Below are 22,835 nucleotides of genomic sequence, written 5' to 3'. Positions count from 1 at the left end.
ACCAAGATCAAAGGAGAAAAGAAGCAGTCATAATCGATGAGATCTAGCTGAACTTGAACATATTGGAGCTGAAGAAGGGGAGCTCAGAAATCTGATAGCTGTTTTCATACTTGTGAACATCTTTCCAAAATAAGATGGAAATCACTTCTGTGATTCTTCAGATGCTAGAATTTGTTATTAATAGAGAGACCTTTCATAAGGGAAGGTTTAAGTTAATCTTAAAGAAAAAATTCTTTTTTCTTTCTTCTCTCTCTTTCATAAATAAATCTAAAGATGCAGCAAGATTTTGAGAGATATTTAACTTTCTGACTCCTAAAAACAATCAGACAAATTATAAATTACAAAGTGTCAGGCATGTACTGCACACAGTATCTTCATGGATTCTTCTAATAAACATTAAACTCACAAGTCTCTGATATCACTTTTATACTACTAAAATATGCACATATATTTTTATGTACATATATGTACTTATGTATGTGTACATCTTAACCTCACAAGCAAACCCACAGGGAAATCAAGACTCAAACTGTCTTAGAAATGAGTATATCTTTAAAGGTCTTCAGAAAATGGAGTTTTGAAACGTTTGTAGTACAAAAGCTTATAAACTTCACTTCTTTATTATCATCCTACTTGAGACTCTTCCTGGAAGAAAGCAATAAGAACCGTACTTGTAGACAAAAGCTACAGGAAACTGGGAAGGGGTACTATAGACTTAAATAATAAGAAATAATGTTTCTCTTGGCAAATGTGTGACAACAACAACAACAACAACAACAACAATATCATTGATTTTTCTCTTCTGGTTTTGTTTAGCCAATAAGGAATGGTCAGGTCAGGGATGAGGATGACTGGCAACCAATTAAATAAAGTGTTATTGAGATCAAAGGAAAGAAATCTCAGATGTAGATGGTTTGGATTGACTGGGGTAAGGTTGAAAGACTACCAGTCTTTGAATGTCTAAGTAGAATCTGAAATTGCTCCATGCTGTCAAATATGGAATAAAATGATGGAAAGTGGGAAATACAGGATGTCTTCTACTTGGGACAAATTTTATGCCTTCACAGAATGTCATCAAACACTGAGCCAAGAGTGGTCCATATGTGAATCTCTGCATAAGACATATAAGTGTATGTTTGAAGTATAAGGTTGGATTCAATATTACAGAAAAGGAGGTAGAGGACAGAGTACAATATATAATGTGTAATCAAAGAGTTAAAATTTAGGAGGGTTCTTTGACCTTTTCTGTAATAACTCATTTACAACATTGTTGCTTCACTCAATTTTGAATATAACAAACAAGATGACAATATCAGACCTGTATTTTCAAGAAAATAAATTACTTAATAAGGCACAATAACTGAATTAATTGATCTTAACAACAACAAAAAACTGCACAATGTAAACTTTCTATTTAAACACAGTAGAATTCAATAAGTATTTTGGTTCTAAAGATATATAGACCTTATTAAATAAACTTATTTCTTCCCAGAAAGTTTATATCTGGGAAAGTTATAGAAAATATATAAATCTTTCAATAATATACAAAGAATTATATATATGTATATATATATGTTAATGATCGATATAAATTTTTTAAGTGTTTGGTTATAGTCAAACATAGGGAGTTTTTTCATATTGTATATTTAACGATCCTGTTTCTATGATGGCCAATCAGAGGAGTCTTAGAATTGAGAAGATCACAAAAATCTGTTTCTTTGAATTTAATTTAAAAGAGCTATTAACCATGACTCTATGACATTGCTTCATTGCATAAATGGTTGCTGGCAGGCTGCTGGTAGCATGGAGGCTAAAGGAGGGAAAAACATGGGAAAATTTTGGTGCTGTATTCTTTCTATGGAGAGAGACCTTAACTTGAAATAGATTCTCAGAAAAATCTGAGTCAGACAAAAACTGGTAAGAAACTCTGAAGGCTCATATCTCAGAGAAGCCCATTAAAGTGATAGGCTAAGTATGAAGGCCTGAGTGTGTGACTTCACATACGTGCATGCCTCTGTACTTGAAGATGTGTACTTGAAGATATAGGAGTGACGGAAGATCACAGACTTTGGACTGTACACTAAATGAGCAGAAATGAAGCATATTTTGTACCAGTAGAATCAACTTTATAATTTGAGGTCATGTTATTTTAATTTATACTTAAAATGATTTTCTGTTGAAGGCCACAGGGTACTTTGTACTAAAATGTAGATTTGTGAATTGTTGAGAATCCTTAACTGTGAATTTCATCAATGAAAGACAATTGTTCCACCATAGGTAAATTTACACTCAAATTACAAAGGAAAGTATTGAATTGAGCAGGGCTTCTTTCTCTTAGTATCTTTTTTTTTAAAAAATAGATTTTAGTGCTCTTCCTTTGATGAGGAAGCCATGTAAGTATTACATATGTGGGCTTTTACAGGGTTAACAGGTTCAGTAACACCAGGTCTTTTCACTACCTGACAGCCCATGTGTTGAACGAATTGCTCAGTGCTTCCGTTCATGTTTGTCATTATGTTGATAAAAACCCATAGGATTATGAAAACAATGTAGGATGTTGTATAAATAGTTTTCAAATCTAGTTATGCAACTATTTTAGACTTCTTGCTGACTTTCTACTGATGCCTAAAGAGATATACTACTAGAAATGACAAATCTCCAGGAGGTCTGACATTGTGAGGCCCATGAATACTTGATTAGGGCAGGGCTCTATGAATTAGTGCCCCTCTAGACTTTTTGGATGTGCTTTGTCTTTACAAAGTCTTAACTTCACAGTCTATTTTTTATTAACCAAGGGATTTAGCAGCTTTCTTCCATATGACAGCATTTGCAATTATAATTAAGAAATGTATTAAAACTATAGTGAATTAATGTGGAACATGGATGGTGGCTTGGGACTACATTTCCCAAACTAGGTGTGAAAGAATAACTCAGTTTGAGAAAAGGGAGGCGGATTCCAAAGCAAGAGTGAGAATGTGAAAACATTCGAGGAATGCCCATGGAAAGTCAGACTTCCATTCCAGGGCAGTAAGGGCTGAATGAGGATGGTGCAGAGCATCTCAGGAGTCCTGAGTACACATCAGGGCTTTGTGATGTGCTGGCTCTGGCAGTCACTAATTTTGATGTCAATGAGGAGATGCCTAAAGCAAAAATTAATTATTGTATGGAATATTCAAAAGATGACATCAAAATCCTTTGGACTCTACAAATTTTAGTCTTAATTTTCAGAGTCATGTGTTATGGATAAGTCTGACATAACCAATTAGAAGGGAAGCCCTGCCAATTTCCTCAGGGATGAAGCAGCAGTTTTAATCCCTAATGGGATAGGAATGGATGCTTTCTTTTTTGTGAACTCCAGAAGACATATGTTTGTCTTATAGACACAGAAAGGGAAGAAATAAGCTGATTAAGCCATGGTTGATTTAGTTGTAATATTTAGGCAACTTCAGGATATAGCAGAGCAAAAAGGTATGAATTCTTCACAAAAGATATTAACATTCTTTGTACTTGCAAGAAAACACTTAGAACAGAGGAAGAAAATCTAAAGATGGATGCTTTAATCATCACTGAATTGCTCTTTCAAAGGTAGAAAGTGTCTTCTTCCTTCCTTGTGATGCTATGAGAAAACAGACTTCAATGTTCTTCTATATTAAATGACTTCAAAAGACTGAAAAGTCCTTTTAAATCTGGTGCTACTGCTACCAGCAACAATGGAACAGGTAGCTTTTAGTAGTTTGACAGCACTCAGTAACTTATGCTGGCACTTGGAAGTACTGAGATCCCTGTAACAGCCTTGCAGACAGGGGAGGCCTCACTGTCAGGGACAGCAATACTTTTGAGCATTTTAAATCAGTGATTAAAGGTTCCTTTGATGAGTTGGAGTGGGCGGGAGACCATTACTCATAACCCTCCTTGTTTTGGAAATTATGATTTTTAATTTATATTTTTCATTGTTGAAAACAGTTTTTGAATATTAATATTTTGGAGGATTTTAATTGAAATAAAATTACATCACTTTCCCTCTGTCCATTCCTTACTTGCTATCCTCCCTGGAACTCCTTTTATATCTCTTCCCACTCTCAAGCTTACAGCCTCTTTCTTTTTGATTACTATTGTTGTATATACATACATGCATATATGTACATATACATATGTGTACACACATATATACAAATACAACTTTGTGATTTGTGTATGTGTGGTTTCAGGACTAACAGGACAACAAATAGGGGGGAAATTCCCCCATAGTAACTCATAAAAAGTATTCTTTATGCTTTTCTTGGCAATAACTTGCCTCTTCACATGATCTCATTCTTGTTTCTTTTTTCTTTATCTGTCAAGTAAATACAGAGATGAGAAGAAACTTACCTTAATTCCAAAATGCTAACGGAATTTCCCGAAGGAAATATTCGCCTTACAAAATTGAAGTCACCAACATACACACTACTATCAGGGCCAGAAGCTAAAGCAACAGGAGCAAAGAGTTTGTTGTTGTGAGCTGGGCCATTACAGTTAGTGCAGGCTACACTCCTTTGGTGTCCATTACCCATTATGGTTGATATGACTGGGGGCTGCTGGGAAATGAACATATTTTCTCCATTTCCTTTATGTATGATTCCTATACACAAGAAAAAAGAGAACAAAAATTAGAAAAGGATTTGCCACACAAACATCTTGCCAAAAAGTAAGTTTTCTCATAGAGTTCAAAACAGAAGGGAGCTTTGACCTAACAGGAGAATCTGAGAGTGAATCGTGTTACTGTTAATTTGGTTCAAATTTATAGTCATAACTGATAGTGGTATAGTGGTATAGCAGTTTGCCTAATTTTGTCTTTCTGTGAGGTGGGGAAATTCAAGGAGTCTCTTTAATAGTGATTCCAAATTTACTAAAGTACTTGATAACTAAATTTTAATGGTTTCCTATTTACTTGGCTCTGTGGATTCTATGTGACTAGTTGTACCTTTCTGATTGGCTCTCGTTATGCCTTGCACACATCTTCCTCACTCCACTTTCTCCTTATGCAACTGGTGCAGTAACAGAGACGCCACATTGATGTTAATATTCGCATTAGTAAAACACAGTCAGGATGGCAATGTACTTTCATGAAAAGGAAAGAAATCCTACTACTACAATGTACCTCAAAGACACACTCAAGGGACTTGGATTTTCCTCTCTTTTAGACCATATCTCACGATCATCATTGCAAAAACTAGAGACATCGGCTTATGAAGATGCTTTCCATTCATTCTGTTTGGGCAATTACATTTATGCACACAGCTTTGACTCGCATCTCTGTTAGCTGAAACTTTCTTCTATTTGGAGTCCTTACCCAACATGCACTTTCTTACTAGACCTCTTTACCTGGATTCTCGGCAGCTACCCCAAGCTGAAAGAGGGTTGGGATTGAGCTCATTATATTTCCTGTATCTTCTACCAAACTCGTCCCTTCCTCTTTTGTTTAAACCAATCCCACGAATATCGTCTCTGCTATGTAGTTACCCAAATTGTAAATCTGGTTATCATAGTGACTCTTCATTTCATTTAATTCTCTAAGCCTTACTAATTCCCACTGAGAATGTCCTTTAAATGTAGTGAAAATTTCCCCATTCCTACTCTTACTGCCTTAGTTCAGTTTTTCTGCTCTCCAGGCATACCCTTTTCCGAACCATTGTTCACACCCTTGCTGAAAAGATTATTAAAACCGTAGAATATGTACATATCACTATAGAATAAAGAGTGCGTTCATTACTGAGAAAGCATACAGATTACTTGTAGGTTTGGCTTCTCTTATTATCCTTTTGTTTTTATTCCAATATCTGGTCGTAAAAATTTTATATTTTCACACTCTTTCCTTCTGCTATGATTTTGTATGGGTTATTGCCTCTATCCTGAATGGCCTCTTTATTTTGTCTGTTTGAGGGGACTAACTTCAGAGCTCCATCCAGGCAGAATTAATCATGCTTTTCAGTGTGTGCTCATTTTCCATAGCTCTATTGTAACACTTACTACATTGTGTGGTACAGTGTTCCTCACTTCTCTATCTTCTCCATTGTAACATGAATGAACTCCTTGAAGGCACATCTTCTATCTTACTCCTTTCTGTATTTTTTTTAGTGCCAATCTCTATGGCCAAGTCTTTATAAGTGCTCAGTAAATGCTGAAAATAGGCTTTAAGTCCCTTGTGGTTTCCTATTCCAAATCTCAATGATTTTGTAAACCTGCTGTGCCAGGGCAGAAAATCCAAGGAACAAGCACTGCTGTGCTAAATGGCACAAGTCAGTCCAGAACGAGCCAGGGCAGGTAAAACATCCATGTTGTGAGAAGGCATGCCAATGTGTCAGACTGAAATAACTCACAGTGAATGCATAAATACAGTTATATTCTATGTCCTTCTTTTTCCCTCCCTTGTTTCTTGCACTATCTGTTATTCTCCTAAATCCTTCCTGAAACATCTTCCTCAGTTTTCTTCCAACTTTCAGCTCTACAAAAGAAACTATTGATCATTCTGAGATAGGAACATTGCTGGTAAAAATAAATAACAACATAAAATATGCATGCCAAGGCACCAATATATACTTAAAAAAGGCCCTTCCAGGAACTACAAATTCCATCCATCATATGATCTTTGGATTTCAAATTTAAGAATGTTTATGCTCCCTCTCAGAGTGATTCCAGATAGCTTTTCAACACATGATTTGCAAGAGTAGCTATAAGTTTACACTCCAACAAATTGACCTTTTATTACAAGACTGTGAAATAACTTTAGGGCCACTACTTGCTGATTATACAGTTGGTAACTTTATTAGCCAGTAAGGACAATTCTTAGGATTTAGAGTAATTAATTCAATATGATTAATAAGGTTGAATTTCATTTCCCTCCCCAAACATTTAATTTTAGTGTATCAATACTGCAATTTTAATGAAATGGGAGGAAGGGAAGGAAACTAGAATGACAGTCATACAACATCATTGAAAAGAAATAGCCTGATGATTGTTAGTCAGATATTCGACAATGAGAGTATGATACATTCTTTAGTAATTGAGGAAACCACTGTTTAGCATGTCAGTACTTCAACAATTCACGATAGGGTGTACTATTCAAAAATATTTCCAATTATTGGCTTGGAAATACCAGATTTGCTATTAACATCTATTTTCACAGGTAGATCTCCATTTTTTATATCAATATAATGGTATAGCTAACAACTGCCCTCCAAATGACATGTTATTACCAGGCTCCTGGCAATTTAAAAGCTAAAGATGGCTATTCTAACCCATTCTTCTAAGCCTGCAATTCCACAACTCCCCTTTTCGATTAGAAAGCCCAGTACTCTATCAAAAAAAGAATGATTAAAGGAAATAAAACATAAGGCAATGTACTTTCTGATTACATCTCTACAATTGATGTCTTGCTTTCATGCAAGGTACTAAAGTGCCCATGTACTGAAATTACCATTTCTGTTTAACGCTGAAGCAATCAAAACAAAAATGGGCAAACCCCTTTTGTATTGCCCTGGAAAAATAGATCATTTTGAAGGGTGTTTTTGTTGTTTTAAGAATCTGTTTAACCTTCTATTACACAGAGCCAGGCCATACCATCTAGCGACAATGATTTAACATCAATTCTTTTGCAAAAGGTTACTCTGAAAGTATTTTGTTTATGTTTCTGAAAATCTTGATCAATTACTGCTGCTTCTTTTCCAGTGTATTCTGCCATGCATGCTTGTTTTGTAACCGGACAACACACACTATTTATATGGAGGCCAACTTCTTCCTAAGGATTGGGTGTCTTGTTTATACTTAACAATGAAATCTCACTGGATGGAATACCTTTTCTCCGCCATGTTTTCTCTTTCTCTGATTCAAAGTGAGAGCCAAGTTTGCACGGTAATAAGGTAAGCACATTTTAAAACCGACTATTCCTATCTTTCTGCTACCTCGCTCAAAAGTTCTTCTGAAGCTTACTAACAAGTTTAAAATAAAATTCCCTATGGAAGCCAGTGGGTGGTGCTTTATGCTGATTTCAAAGAAGAAACCATTTTTCAGACTTATGACCAACAAAAGACGCAATACATATTTCTCTTTCTTACCACTTGACTGAGAGGATATAAACACAAACTGGGAGATACGCCAGTGTGATCAATGGCAGTTTACTTCTCCCAGTAAAACCATGTGTTGACAAACTACTGGCCTATCTGGGAGGCTAAGGAAATTTGCTATTTCCGATAGATAGCCATGTACAATTAGTACCCTGGAATTTTCTAATATTTTTTAACTATTAGTTCCTAGGAAACACCAGAGGTTGTTAGAAAAAATATGCTAATCTCTGTAAGGAATAATAAAATAATACTTAAAAAATACTAAAAGGAATGAATATGAACTTGACAATCAACTTGTTGAAAACATGTATTTCTAGAGTTTCTATTACAGTGATAGTAGAAAGTGTGTATGTACATCAGTTTGAATATTTAGAAAGCTTTTCCACAAGCAATAGTTAATTGTCAGGTAAATACAATTGTGGTACCTGAAATGACAAGCAGTCTGAACACAGTGCCTATTGGAAACTACCCACTACATAATGATTTGGGAGTCAGAGCAAAACTGCGCCTAGAATGGCAGCAGACATCCAATCTAATTATAAGTGTCTTTTTAACCAGTGAGAGGAAATTGGAGAAAGATAGATTCTTGTTTCTAATCTACTATCTGTCTCAAATCAAAAGGGCTGGGTGCCTAAAGAGTTAGGCTTTTTCATGAGAGAAGTGGAATGGGGGAATTTGGAAAGACATTGTTTCTGCCTTAATCAGTCAGAAAAGACCATCTGACCCGAGGGGGAAGAGCATTGCTTTCTAAATTGGTGTCCCCAACCCTGCTCCCTTGCATTTATCAGCCCTGCTTTTAAAATTGCCTTTGTGGGTGGGGTTTTGACCTCAGAATCACCCTAAGACAGGCGTGTGTATTCAAGGTCAAACTGAAAGGCATCAGTGGAGCTGGCTTTGAATCTATTTCTTGGCAAGTGGGATGAGTTCTTGGTGAGAAAGACAATGCCTCTACAAATAAGATGGTAAATATAAAAATGTCCCTTGGCAGATGAGAAGCTATCCAAAATAGTAAGGTTTCTTTTCCCGAATAAAATGATCAGAAAGGCAGAAACAGAAAGCAGACTTTGTGAGGCTTCTGGTAATGCAAGAAGTTTTTCTGTTGGGATAAAATATCCTGAATGCAGCTTTTGGTGATTGTAGGACAAGTACAAATTTTCTAAGCATCACTTAAGTGTGCACTTCAAATGGGTAAGTTTTATGGTGTTGAAATTATACTTCAATAAAGCAGTTCAAAATTCTCAGAAGTAACTTCATACCTAATTACCTAAAAAGTAATTGTGGGTGAATTAGGGATGTAAGGAATGTGTGGTTCCTAAAGCCAGCTTCCTGAATAGCTCCCCTCTGCTTCAAAGTCTGTGTGAAGCAAATGATAAGAAGATACAAGGCTGGGAGCACACAGCTGGGGGCTGGTTCCATTGAGGTCATTTCCCACTTTGTGTTTAATGTCAATGACAGGCGTTTGAAAGAGACAATCTATATATGCCAATAAAAGTGAGTGGAAAAGAAACAGCTGCTTAAAATGTCAAACTCTTTCAACCCAAAACAAAAAAAACCCTAATAATTTAATAAGTGGCATCTGCCCTTTTGCTTTTGTACTATGAAAACTGTGGCTCTCCTTTTGACAACTGAAAAAAATTGACATTTTACATCTGTGCTTGAAGCTTTACTGTTAAAGCAAACAAACAAACAATTTGAAATGGAACTTAGCATTTTCCTTCAAGAGGAAAGGGGACGTACATTGGTGACATACAGCAACAGATTTATTCCCCTATGTCTCACACTGGGGCTAAGATAGGTTTTTGTCATTCTATTAGTAGAGCAAGTCTGCTTATTTTCCCTAATCAAAATTTCCGTGTGGCTATTTTTCACTACATATACAAATAAAACAAGATCATGGGCATAATTGCAAAGTAGAGATCTTAGCTTCACAAAATAACTCAGATTTATTCCATAAATATAGGGTGGACAGAAGGGTGGCTGAACTAAAGTTACATTCATTTTTGTCTTCTGAAAATGCAACGTAAAGTGTATGAACTAGCCCAGATTCTTAGAAACTACCTCTTTCAACAAAAAGACAATGTGGTTTTTGTGGTGAAAAGTTCCAAGCAGTGGATGTTTATAGGAAATTGAGATGGAAATCCCAAGGACCAGTTTCTAGGAGTGCAAAAGTTAAGTGGAGAAGTTTGAATGAGTAGTAAAATCAGTGTAAACACAGGAGAAACATATGATCCTTTCTCATGCTTGATTTTCTTATTTACTTAAGGCTTCAATTACAAACTAAGAAGTGATCATAAGTGAGAGTGTTCTGATTCTGAGACACTAAAACAAATTCATCATCAAATTATAGTACCCATAAGCAGATGTATTAACTTGGACATGTCTAAGTGTCATCCTTGTAGGTGATTTTTCTCTTACATTTGACCAAATTTTCAACAACAAATGTGTACTAAACAGTATTAGGAAACTGGTATTAATACAAATTTTGAAAGTAGCTCACCACTTTGAGGATTAAAAATATGATGCTTATTCAAGGACCAGCCTCCTAGGTTCGATGCATCCATCTCAAAGCCCTGTAAAACGACTGTCCTTTGTTCCCAGAGAATAAAGTCAGGGCACATCTCATATTCATATCCCACAGACACTGCAAAGAAAGAGTTAATAGTGTATTAGAAAATTGTAAAATATTTACTTTGTATTCACACTGGTTGATAATTATGTGATTATTGATTTGCTATTTATTTTTGATTTGGGGTGAAATTTAATAGCAAATGACTTTCACCTAGCATAGTTTGGAACTGTACACAGAATGGCATTAGTTACTCCAAAATGTCCAGCCAGTGAATCCTGGTTATATATATGAAGCATTAAGTGAGTGGATGCTGTGATAGCTAGTTAGGTACCATATGCACGTGAACATTCAACTTGATTCTGGGCTTTCTGATTAGATTCTGCCATGTAAATCTAAGGAGAGAGGCTCTTTGAGAATTAAGCACACATGGTGTAATTCCTCTCAGTACTTTTATAGGTGAAGTACAGGATAAAGCATGTTTCTCACTTCTCTAGAGCATAAAATGCATTCAGGAAATGGACTTTGGAGTGCTGAACCACTTACGCAACACTTGAATACATAAGAAACTAATAAAATTGATTTAGTCAATTCATATATTTTCTATACCAACAGCCTTTACTTTACTAAGAGGTGTGAATTTGCTTAGAGAGCTGAAACTGTAAATTATACGTTGTGTATATTATGTTTTTCTTTCTGCATATAGAGTACCAATGGGACATCACCCAAGCATTTGGCTCCAACTCTCATGAAGCACAGATGTTGTGCATTAAACGTGGAACCATAGTATGCCTCTAAAATGGGAAGTTCAGAATGCGGTACCTTGGATGTTTCTGTCCTACTGAAATATGTATAGCTCAAGCATACCAAATCATAGCCATTTTCTCAGTTGGTGAACCTGCTTACCTGTCGGAACCCCAAATTTCTGCCTTATGAATTTCAAAATGCTTTCTATCTTCGTAATGTTCTAAGCCTGAGAGAACTGACTCATTACACTGCACACCCCAAAGGTGCTTTTGCTTCTCTGGCAGCTTAAAATAGACCCAGTTGGTCTGTCTTCTGATACTGCTTTCCAGTACCAGCCTCTACCAGATCTTTACATGTCCTTGGAGAGTTCAGTTCTTCCTTTGCTGTTTGGTTATGAAAACTGGCAGAGAAAACAGGTGCTTAAGCAATGGCAGCATAATGGGTCAACAATAAAAAAGGAAAGCAAATTAGTTCTGGTTACTGGCATTATTATTTGATCAGAAAAATAATTAAGTTGATTTGCTTGTGTATGTATATGTAAGAGTCCATATGTAGATAAGTCAAAGATTTGTGAGTATACTATTCTTTATAAGTGCTTGGCCAGTTTGAAGTTGTAGGCTACATTTCTTTTGGCTTCTCAACCCAACAAGGCTTAGGAGTAAGAAATCACAATAGTTCCTGCTTGGCACGACTTGAGATTAGAAGGGCCATACCGTTGACATTAAGTTTGCTGTTATCATCTTGAAACCCTTCGTAGTTTTTAGAGAAGGGCACATGTATTTTCATTTTTGTTTCACTGGGCCTCACAAATTACATAATCAGTTCTGATGTCACCGCAGTTCTATCAGCTATCAGCTGATTAAGACTCATGGGAACTTATTTTTTTCTGGTATGCATACATGTTTGTGTATGTTTGCATATATGTGGAATCCAGAGGAGGTTGACATCTAGTGTGCCCTTTAAATTTTAACATCTAATCTATCTATCTATCTATCTATCTATCTATCTATCTATCTATCTATCTATCTATCTGTATATATTTGTGCGTCTTCCAAATGTGCATGTGGAAGTTAGAGGACAACATCCGTGAGTCAGCTCCTTCTTTCCACCATGCTGTTTCCAGTCAGCTAACTCAGGTCATCAGGCTTGGCTAGAAGCACCTTTAATAGCTGAGCCATCTTGCTGGCCCCACCCCTATTTTTGATGATGGGAGCAGTCTATTGGTAAACTGAGCTCATCAGTTCAGCAAGACTGGCTGACTAGCTAGTCCAGGGATCATCTTCTTCACGCTTTCTCAGTTCTAGGATTACAAATGCAAGCCATCGCACCTGGATTCTACATGGTTTTGGTGACAGAAGTCAGGCCTCCATGTCCTCTACCTGCTGAGCAGTTCTCCGTTTCTGCAAACCCATTTGTAATTTTAGTCTCTACTAAGCAACAGTATCAAGAGAGAGGAGTAGGCAAGGACAATTACTAATCATAAAATGAAAGTAATCTCTAAAGGGAAATTATTAGAGGGTTCTCTGTATAGCGCTGCTATCTATGAAGATAGGTGCAAATAGGATCTCTGAGTTAAAAGGAACCTCAAAGATAATCCCTGGTTGTACTATCTCACTAATCAATGCTGTTTACAGTTTCCCTGCTATCTCACCATAGCTCTTATACTGGTTAAAACAACTCAAAACAGCCGAGTTTAGATCAAGAGAAGAAAAACTTTGACTTTCTTATCTGTTGGTAAGTAAGTTTGGGGTCTCGGGCAAATTCTTCTTCATCTCCAAGTTGGAAGAAAGGCATTAAAATTGGTTTTTCTTATGCTATTATGGGTTATGAAGTATTTAATTGTGAATCTTGTGAACAATATCATGGATATTCTTTCTGGAAAGTGAAAATATGCACAGAATTTTGTATACCAATCTAGGTGGTAGTTGTCTTAATATCCAAATAATATTTCTGGACTTAGGACACATATATTTAAGAATCCTTTTCACTTCCCCTTTTCATTACCACTATGTGATTCTAAATTGCACTCCCTTTACATGATATTTACAAGTTTAGGATCAACGTAACAAGCCAAATAGTGCAATGTGTCTCATGTTGGAAAGATCAGATGATTAGAGAACACATTAAAGAACATGTTGGTGTTTAGAATGACACGATTTCTGCTTCTATTGCCAATGTTTAAAAGTCTCGATTAATAAATAATCACAACAATAATAATCACCAGTTTCTTTAAAGTCATCATCTCTTTCCTCACAGTATGTCTGGTAATTATGGGATCTGCCTTCTGTACATCGGAAGCCTGGTAAGCACCTCTAGAATCCCTTCTCCGGAAGGTGATTGTGTAGTTTCGCAAATAAGTAATGTGCCTTGGTGACCTCTGATGATGGTGTGGAGCCTGTTTTTTCCCTCTCAGTAACAGTTAAAGATCATCCTAACTCGGCAGCAGGAAACGCTTACATAAAGCATCAATTAAACAGTTCTCGATGCAACGGTAATGAGACACACATACTCTTTTCACCGCCTTCTATCTGCTCTCTGAATTGCTCTCCAGTCTGCAACAAAAAAGTACATTGGCTGCAAACCCCACAATTATATTACTTTTTTCTCCCCAGTCACAGCAAATAGCAACAAGGCAAGCACTTAATAAGTTCCCTCTAATTTTTATTAGATTTACATTCTCCTGAGAAAGCTCTATGAGCTAATAAAGTTATAATTTATACTTAAGACTTGTCCAAAATTCCAACTGACTTTAATAAGAATGGCTGTGTGTTGGTGTATTTGTGTGTGTGTGTGTGTGTGTGTGTGTGTGTGTGTGCAGATCCTTGCTCAAAGTAACAAGGCAAGGTTCCTTTCTCGCACAGCCCTCTTAGCTTAATCCTGAAACTTACAATTGGCTTCCGAGAATGGAAAGTTTCTCTCTATGATGCTTAACTGCTCTCCAAATGCAAGAGGACTAGCAAATGCAATAGCAGCACAATCTTCAGCTTCTCGTGGAAACAGACCGCAATGCACTAAAGCCCCAGTGTTTTGTATAATTAAATATAGAAAAAGTGGTTCATATTGGATCCAGTGCTAAAAATGCTAAGCCTTGACATAACATTCTGCTCAGTACCATGACAGCTGCTGTGCTAAGTAAGCAGACTGGACCATGACCAGTTTCTGGTCTCTTCCCTATAGCATTGGATCATTAACACAGTATTGTATAAGTCACAGATTCAGCCTCTGGCACTCTGGAGTAGAGCTAGGAAAACTAATATAATAAGAGAGAAAACTAATTCAACAGTATTTCAGAAGGTCTGTAGAAGTGGTTTAGACTGGCAGTGAGCAGGGAAAGGTAGGCAAAGGGTCATGGGTTATACTTCACAGGATGTGGCACAGGGCCCCATGCTGCTGTAAAATTATTGGGAAGGCAATTGGAAAAGAGTCAATATGGAAAAATGCATTCTTTGAGCCATGTGGCACCTTCCTTTGTGATACCCTTAACTCCATCTAGAGTTATGCCTTTCCATAGTCTGTGTCTCACATGTATGCAGAGATAGTAAGTGAATATTCGCTAAGCATGAGTCACTGGTTGTCCTGTGCACATACTATTATTTCGCAGAGAGCTGTGTTTTCTGATCATAGGTACACACCTCTGACTTCATTGTTAGTCTTCTTGCAAATCTCCCACTGGAATATAAAGAAACTGAATGCAAAAGACTAGCTTATTCTCTCTGATGCATTTGAAAAAACCCTCTTAATGTTTATTTTACTTATATGGGCAGCATTATTCACCACTTGTGGACTATAAGAAGGCTATGGGGCCACACTGTCTATGACATCTAGTTTTGTAAATATACCATTCATCTATAATGGCTAGAATAAGGGATTGACATTAAGTAGCCAAGGTAAAGATACAATGTAATGAAGCTGATATGTGAAATATGACAAGATGAAGCAAATGATTTTCAATAGCTTCAGGCTAAGGCTTCAGAATTCATAATGCTTGCATTTATGAAAGTAATATATAATTAAAGGTGATCTGATAGTGGAAAAATTTGTGTTACATTCATGAACTAAGCATACATCTAGAAATAATTTGAAGACATTTAAAGAATAACAAGAAATAAAAATCCTTTTCTTCAAAAAGAAGCCATTCAATAGAACAATAAATATTTTCCATTAAAACTATATTAATACAAACCCAGAAAATGACAGAAAATAAAACACCCAAAGAATCAAATGAAAGCCATAACAACAGATCAACACTGTGTTGACAACATGCTACCTATTGTAAATAAGTGAGTGTTCTCAAAGTTGTATCTTTTCCTATTCTCTAGTAATTTATTATAAAATAGTGTGACCTCAGAGGTTCCTTGATTTGACATGTTGCCTGATTGCCTGAAACGCTTTGTTTACCTGTAATTCTCAGTTTTTTAATGCTGTCGGCATCAGATGGTAGGTTTTTATTGAGGGCCTTTTCAACATTTGTGGAAATAGTCATGTCTTTTTCACCTTTAAGCTTCTAAGATAGTGAGTTTTAGCAATAGATTTCCCAAGGCTGAACCATCATGTGGTCCTAAATTAAATCCAACCTGATCATGATTCATTATCCTTGCTCCAGTTACTGGATTTGACTTGGGAACTACTAATACTTTACTTAAAAAATGTACTCTACCCATTCACAAAAAGGGTTATGCAAGATAATATTAAAAGATATGTATTTGGACAAGTAGAAAAAGGGCATTTAGGAGTGTGAGTAGCAATTCAACCGTTTCATACTAGGCTGCATACTGAAATATAATTTTGTAATAGTTTTTTTTCTGGATAATTTCTTCAAGTCTAATTGCATGAAGACCAGAAAGATGTTCTGGGATTATATACAAATTTGTGAGTGCCTTTGCGTATTCCTCTTACTGTGGAGCGATATCATTCCACTACACAGGCAAGGCTAAGGGGTCACTTCTGACTTTATTCACTTGTTTGTTCAATCATTCAACAAATATGCAATATTTATTGAGTACCTCCTGCTTACAGGCACTGTATGGGGCACATGGGATATGAAAATGAATAAAACAGAATAAAGCAGAATTCCTCTTGGCGCAGCTTATAGTCTAGTGAAACAAAAAAATATGAAAGAAAAATTAATAGCTCACACAATTACTTACATATGTTTTGATAAATGTTACAAGAAGAAAATGTGTACTATTAGGAATGATTCTAATAAGGGAATTCATGTCAGATCGGGGAGACAAAGAGAAGAGGTTTACCTAATGAGGTTTCCCTCACTTGTGGGGGGCACAATCTAAGACCTCTTTCTGGATGTCTGAAATTGTGACTGGTATCAAATCTATGTTGGTGCTTTCGTCTATGTGCCCTGCAGCATTGTCACACAGTAGTCAGAGTTAATCTGTCTTTCCATGTTTCACGCTGTGGTGTCTCCTTTGCACAACTATTCTTGTGCTTTGGAGTCATTAAGTAAATTAACCGTTAATTGAACACAAGCACTCCAATAGTTTAGCAGTTGATTTGATAACTAACACTACTGTGTGACATTAATAGGCCATTAGTATATACACTATGGATATGCTAGACAAACAGAGAATGCTTTTCTTGCTTTTGAAATTATTATTGTCATGCAAGCATGCTGTGTGTGTGTGTGTGTGTGTGTGTGTGTGTGTATGCGTGAGTGAGCGTGTGCATGTGCCATACTGAACCACATAGAGGTTGGAGGACAACTTTGTCTAGTCATCTCTCCCCTTTTACCTCTACACGAGTTCTAAGGATGGAGCCCAGGTCGTCAGACTTGCATGTCAAGCAGTTTACTAGCCAAGCCATCTCACTGCCCTAAATTATTCCTGTCTCGGCAAGATCGAATGGCGAGAGATATCATTATGCTGCTCGGAATGGCATGCAGTCTAAAACGGCATGGAGTATTTATTTCCAGAAATTTTCACTTAACATTTTCAGACTTCAGTTCACTGGATAACTGAAACCAAGAAAAGTGAAACCACAGATAAGAGGAAAGGAGGGTACTGCATAGGATCACTTTGACTAACAAGGGCTTGTGTTTGCAAGCTGAAAATATTTGGAGTAAAAAACGCATTTAATACACTTAACCTTGTGTACTTCAGAACTTAGCAAGACAGCTTACTATATAAGATCAGTTATTTACTCTTTTAATTCAGTGACTAACTGGGAACTACAGCTTTCTGCTGCTTCCCAGCAACACAAGGGCATGTGATAACTACTGCATATCACTAGGCAGGGAAAACATCAAAATTCAAAGTATGGCTCTTTCTAAATGCACATTGCTTTTATGCCTCTGTAACATCATGACATAGAAAAATTGAAAGTTAACCTTGCATTAGTTTGGGGGGGGTGCTATCTGTGTAGGGAAAACCATTTTAGGCAGAAAGAGTAACATGTGTTGCACACTTTGATACTTGGCACTTTTATGAAATTTAAAGAAGGTCAGATTGGTTGGAGTCACTTTTTTCCCAGTGCATCAAAAATAAAGAACCAAAATTATTCTCAACCTCACCTAGTAAAAGGTAAAACAAAAGATTGCTATCCTTTAGTTTTTAGACAATTTTGTTTGGGTAGGTGATTCAAGAGAGAGACTCACTTTGAAAATGGGCTTTTAAAAATGTGCTTGAGTAAAAGGGATGTAAAAGAAAAACCCTTTTATTCTCAAAAGCACCTAGTTTTGATAGATAAAGTATGTTCTCACCCAATTTTGAAGGACTATAGTTGTAATATCTTGAGATATGTTGGGAGAAAGGAGTTGAAGGCAAGAATAGTTGAAGATGCTGACTTGATCGGTAAGTTGTATGTTTTGCTAAAACATGTTTTTTTCTGTCTCTAGATTTTGTTATCCTACAAATGACTTTCAAATTTTTACTCCTGAATGTCACATGAAAGAGTTTGTTGATTTTGACCCACAATACATATACACATATGGTAACACACACACACACACACACACACACACACACACATGCACAGACTGAAATAAAGTGTTCCTATGCATCATATTTTGATACTTTCTATTGTGTTCTTGTCACTTTTGTCCTATTATTACCTAATAAATATATTCTATTATTCCAAAATGCTGCTAGACTCATGAAATGAGTTTTACGATCTAACCATGAGTTTAACCAGACTGAAATGGACACATAGTACTTGCTTACCAGAGTATTAGGGTAAGTCCTAGACTTTCTTACTTTAGAGATTCTATCTCATATTAAAATGGCCATAACTTACATCCCACACTAAACATTTCATATTTAAGTTTAAAAAAATTAGTAGTAGCTTAAAAGCTGACATAATGCTTGGTTTTGCAGCCACTCACTTAACATTTATTTGTCGTGATTTTTCTGGTTTGCTTTTTCATACTTTGCTTTAAAGTTGCAAGCATGTAATTGTTCCTTAAAAAACTTAAAGCCTGGGCACTGTGCCTATAAAGTTGACAGTCTAACACAGTTCTGCTCTCAGTTAGCAATTATGAATTAATCAGTGGAAAGAAATGATGAGAGATTATTATCTATGCTAGCTTTTCTGACAGAAAGCCACTGGGGCATAGAATTGGGTGCTGTTAAAGTGGGGTGTTCTCTCATTGGATCAAGAATGAAAGAAGAAAAGACACATAGGACTGGAAGATCTGAGTTGGAATTCCGTCTCTGTACAGGCTTTTTGGCTCTTTCTGAACCTGGTTCTTCCTCTGGATATTGGAAACCTTATTAATTTTGCCATGCCTACCAAGCAGGAATGCTATATGGATTAAAATGAAATAATGTATGTGAAAGTACCTTGCAAATTGTAAAGCACTCCCCATTTATTATTAAAATATTCGGTGGGTACTGTTCTCGTGGCTTCCCAGCTTGCTTAAGTTTTACTGAAGGAAAATTTATGAACACTAAAGCATCATTCTCAGGAATGTTTTGTGTGCACAAAGCAGCCATAGCTTAGCACCTATTACTATTAATGTTCCCCTGTTTCTCTCTAACACAATTTAGACGGACTCCTATGCATTGTGAGCCTTCAAGAAGTCTAGTTCTCGCAGAAACACCACTCTTTCTTGCCAAACTACTGTACTAAATAATTTTGCAATCATTGTTGCCAATAACCTTGAAGAAAAATAGGATTGTTTATAGCAGTGCTACTAAAGGCAGATGGCTGATTTCCTGAACTTCCAGGACTTTAAACCTCTGCAGTTTAATTTAATTAAAATGAAGGCCAGGCAGAATGCATTATTATACATTGATAATAGATGCAGACACAGGCAGACATAGGGAATTATTTTGACAAAATTCATATAATGGATGTAGATCAGAGGCCCCGAACAAGCCAGTTCGTCACATTAAATACACCATCTCTAGAATTTTAACAGCACCATGAACTTAACAATAGTGACTTTTTAAAATACTGTTTTGCAAGCCATATAGTTGGGAAGGAAACTAAATAAAATACAATGATTTCTAGACATTGTACTTTCTTTAGAGCCAGGGAATGAAGCACTAGGTCCAAATCATTTCAAATGCTCACATGGAGTTTTCAGCAGGGCAGTCTTGTCCATGAATCAGACAGCAAATTCTTTAAGCTGGATGAATCAGTGATTTTGGCTTTTGTAGTGAACCTTAGGGTGAGTTTTACTCTTCTTCTGCTTGATCAATAGTGTACTTGGATTAATAAATCTTATCAGTTGCCACCAATATTTCTTGTAGTAAAGAGTCCACAAAATCCCTATTGGTAATGTATTCAGTCTTGTATTATACCAGCTGCAAAGTCTGTTTCATTGTGGAAAATGGTGGGATAGCCTAGGATTTTAAACACTGCCCTTTCCATTTTGGTTGTCTTTCAATAGTTTATTCTTCTTTTGTGACATTCTGGCCCTTAGATATCATACCAAATCCCCACAGCTGAGCCACGTGCCAAGCAAGATTGCCACATTTCAAACTAAGCAGCATTTCAACCTAGATAGTCTCCATCACTTCAAATTCATCTTATTTAAATTTGGACTCCTCTTAGTCCATCATCCTGAAATCAGTGGGCCATAGATTGACAGTTAATTGGTACGAGAAGGAACAAGAGTTGAGTCCTTCTTGGCCTTAATCAAAATCCTCGGTATAAGTAGAACATTATGAATGATGGAAAGGCTTATATCAATTTCCTATTGCTACTGTGAAAAAGTGTCACATGCTAAAAGAATTCAAATAAAATAAATTTGTCATTTTATAGTTGAAGTAGTCATGAGTCTAAAATGGGTCCCAATGAACAAAATCCAAGATGTTAGCCGAACTGAACTAACATCTACAGACTTTAAGGGTACATACCATATCTGTCTTTCCCAGCTATCTCCTAGTGGCCAGTCATATTCCTTATTTTGTGATTTCCATACCCCTTCTTCAAAATAGACACTGCTTATCTGTCGATGTCATTATTGCATAGTTATACCTTTCTATAACTCTAACCTCTTCATCTTTCTCTTCACTTTCAAGAGCTTTCTGATATTATGTGGTCTAGACAAAGTAGGGCAATATCTAATCATATATTCAAAACTAATCGACAAACTAAAATTTGTTTGTAATCTTAATTCTCTTTTGTCATGCAGCATAATATACTTAGAAGTGACAGGTGGACATTTTATAGAGGGGTGGTTATATTTATGTTACCAAATAGCTACAATTAAGCACTTTGAGTTTAAAAGCAATCTGAGCAATGCCGTATATTAACACCGTTGTAATTATTTGATGGGAAACTTTGTCTATTTACACTCATAGTAGTACAGTAATTATAAAATACTGCCATGTTTGCAAGTAAATGTGCAGAGTATATTCTAGATGTGGACATAGAATCTCAATAATCACACATTTAATAAAAATGCCTCCATACATTTATCTCTTCAAGTTTTTGGTGTATTCTTTAGGGGTTCACAATCCTTCAGAGTAGTTGACTCTCCAATTTTATTATATCATTTATTCAGTTGCCTTACCATTCTTAGAAAATTATCTCATTTTCTATGATGGAAGAAGAATTTACTTGTTCTAGGGATAAGATCCCCGCCCCCCCCCCCCGCATTGGTTGTCCAATGCAGAGTGGTCAGCCCTGAAACCATATACACACAAACAGAAAAGATTGAGGGAGAAAATTGTATTTACTTGTATTGTTTGATTGCACACTAGTAATTAAAGAAAAGGAGGCTATTAACTTGAGAGTGGGCGGCATGGAAGGGGTTTGAGAATGGGTAGCTAGGAGGGACTAGAAGAAGGAAAGAGAGGAGTGAAAGTGATCAAATTATATTTTCATTAAACATATTGAAATTATTGTAAGGAAAAGAAAACACAAATAACAGGCTAGGATAAGGCATGAATATACTTAATCTATAGATATATGCCAACATAGATTATAGATGAAATCTATAAATATAAGATAAACTAGACTTTTCCTTCAATAAAGATTGATGTTTTCTTTTTCCTTTTTGACTAATCTTTTTTACAAACCAAATGCTTTTAAAACGGGTTCAAATGTGGTGAACACTGAAATAACCAAGCACCTGTTTTCTTTCTCAAGCTAAGAAAAAAGGGATGGTGCTAAAGGATATGTAGTAAATAAAGTCTCTTTAGCCACCAGACCCTTAAATCATGGCTAACAGGGACATTGCCTACAAGGCAAATAATCTATATTCTAGCTTAGTTACTATTTGTGCCATTATTTAGGCTTTTTCTTAGGGAGCTTTGCCAGTTTCCTTGCTCCATTCTGAAAGTTTTCCCTTAAGTGTATAAAGAACCATTGTCTTGTTTTACACTTTGGGTATTTTCAAGACATTTCATTACCCATAGCTTTTATTACTGTCACTAGCATTAGAAAAAACGAATAACATTTATTAATACTATTTTACTTAAAAATTGAGATTACATTTACAAATATCTGCCCTTCCCTTTAGTACTTCCAAAATCTCCCAGATAGCATTTTAATTAATGCTGTTTTGCAGTCAGAATGACAAACAGGTGAACAATAGGAATGAAAACGTCAACATCATAATCTACACATTTTTTGTTTATATATGTGGTTTACATGTTTCCTTAATTAAAGGTAAGTGTATTAGTAAATCCCTCATTGAGGATGATTAAGGAGAAAAAAGAAGGCTTAGAATATTTATCGATGGAGATATTTAAAGAGATGCAATTCATGTATAAACTGAGGTTTAGTATATGGTGCAGTCAGAAGCTAGCGTGATACTTCAGTCAGTAAAATGCTTACTATGCATGCACAAGGACCCGAGTTCAATCCTGTAACTCTACATGCAAAGTCTGGTGCTATAATCACAATGCTGGGAAGCAGAGACAGGAGGATCCCTGGGGCTTGCTAGATAGGTGAACTAGCCAGATCAGTGCATTCTAGTTTGATTGATACATACTATCTCAAAAACAATAGACAAGGAG

The 22,835-nt window shown here is 36.1% G+C and overlaps 1 protein-coding gene across 1 annotated transcript in view; it reads right to left on the bottom strand.

Moving 5' to 3' along the window:
- LOC121443414 (teneurin-1) overlaps positions 1–22,835 on the bottom strand; it is a 348,703-nt gene that overhangs the window by 104,667 nt on the left and 221,201 nt on the right. Inside the window, exons 16-17 of the mRNA XM_041645172.1 lie at positions 10,597–10,740; positions 4,369–4,618 (exon numbers count right to left, since the gene is read on the bottom strand). Coding sequence (XP_041501106.1) covers positions 4,369–4,618; positions 10,597–10,740 — 394 coding nt within the window. The remainder of the gene's footprint in view (positions 1–4,368; positions 4,619–10,596; positions 10,741–22,835) is intronic.

The sequence above is a fragment of the Microtus oregoni genome, unplaced genomic scaffold (assembly GCF_018167655.1).
Source record: "Microtus oregoni isolate MIOR12 unplaced genomic scaffold, Mior012 000106F_ref0000393, whole genome shotgun sequence".
Taxonomy (NCBI): domain Eukaryota; kingdom Metazoa; phylum Chordata; class Mammalia; order Rodentia; family Cricetidae; genus Microtus; species Microtus oregoni.
This window is presented reverse-complemented; position numbering and strand designations above follow the sequence as displayed.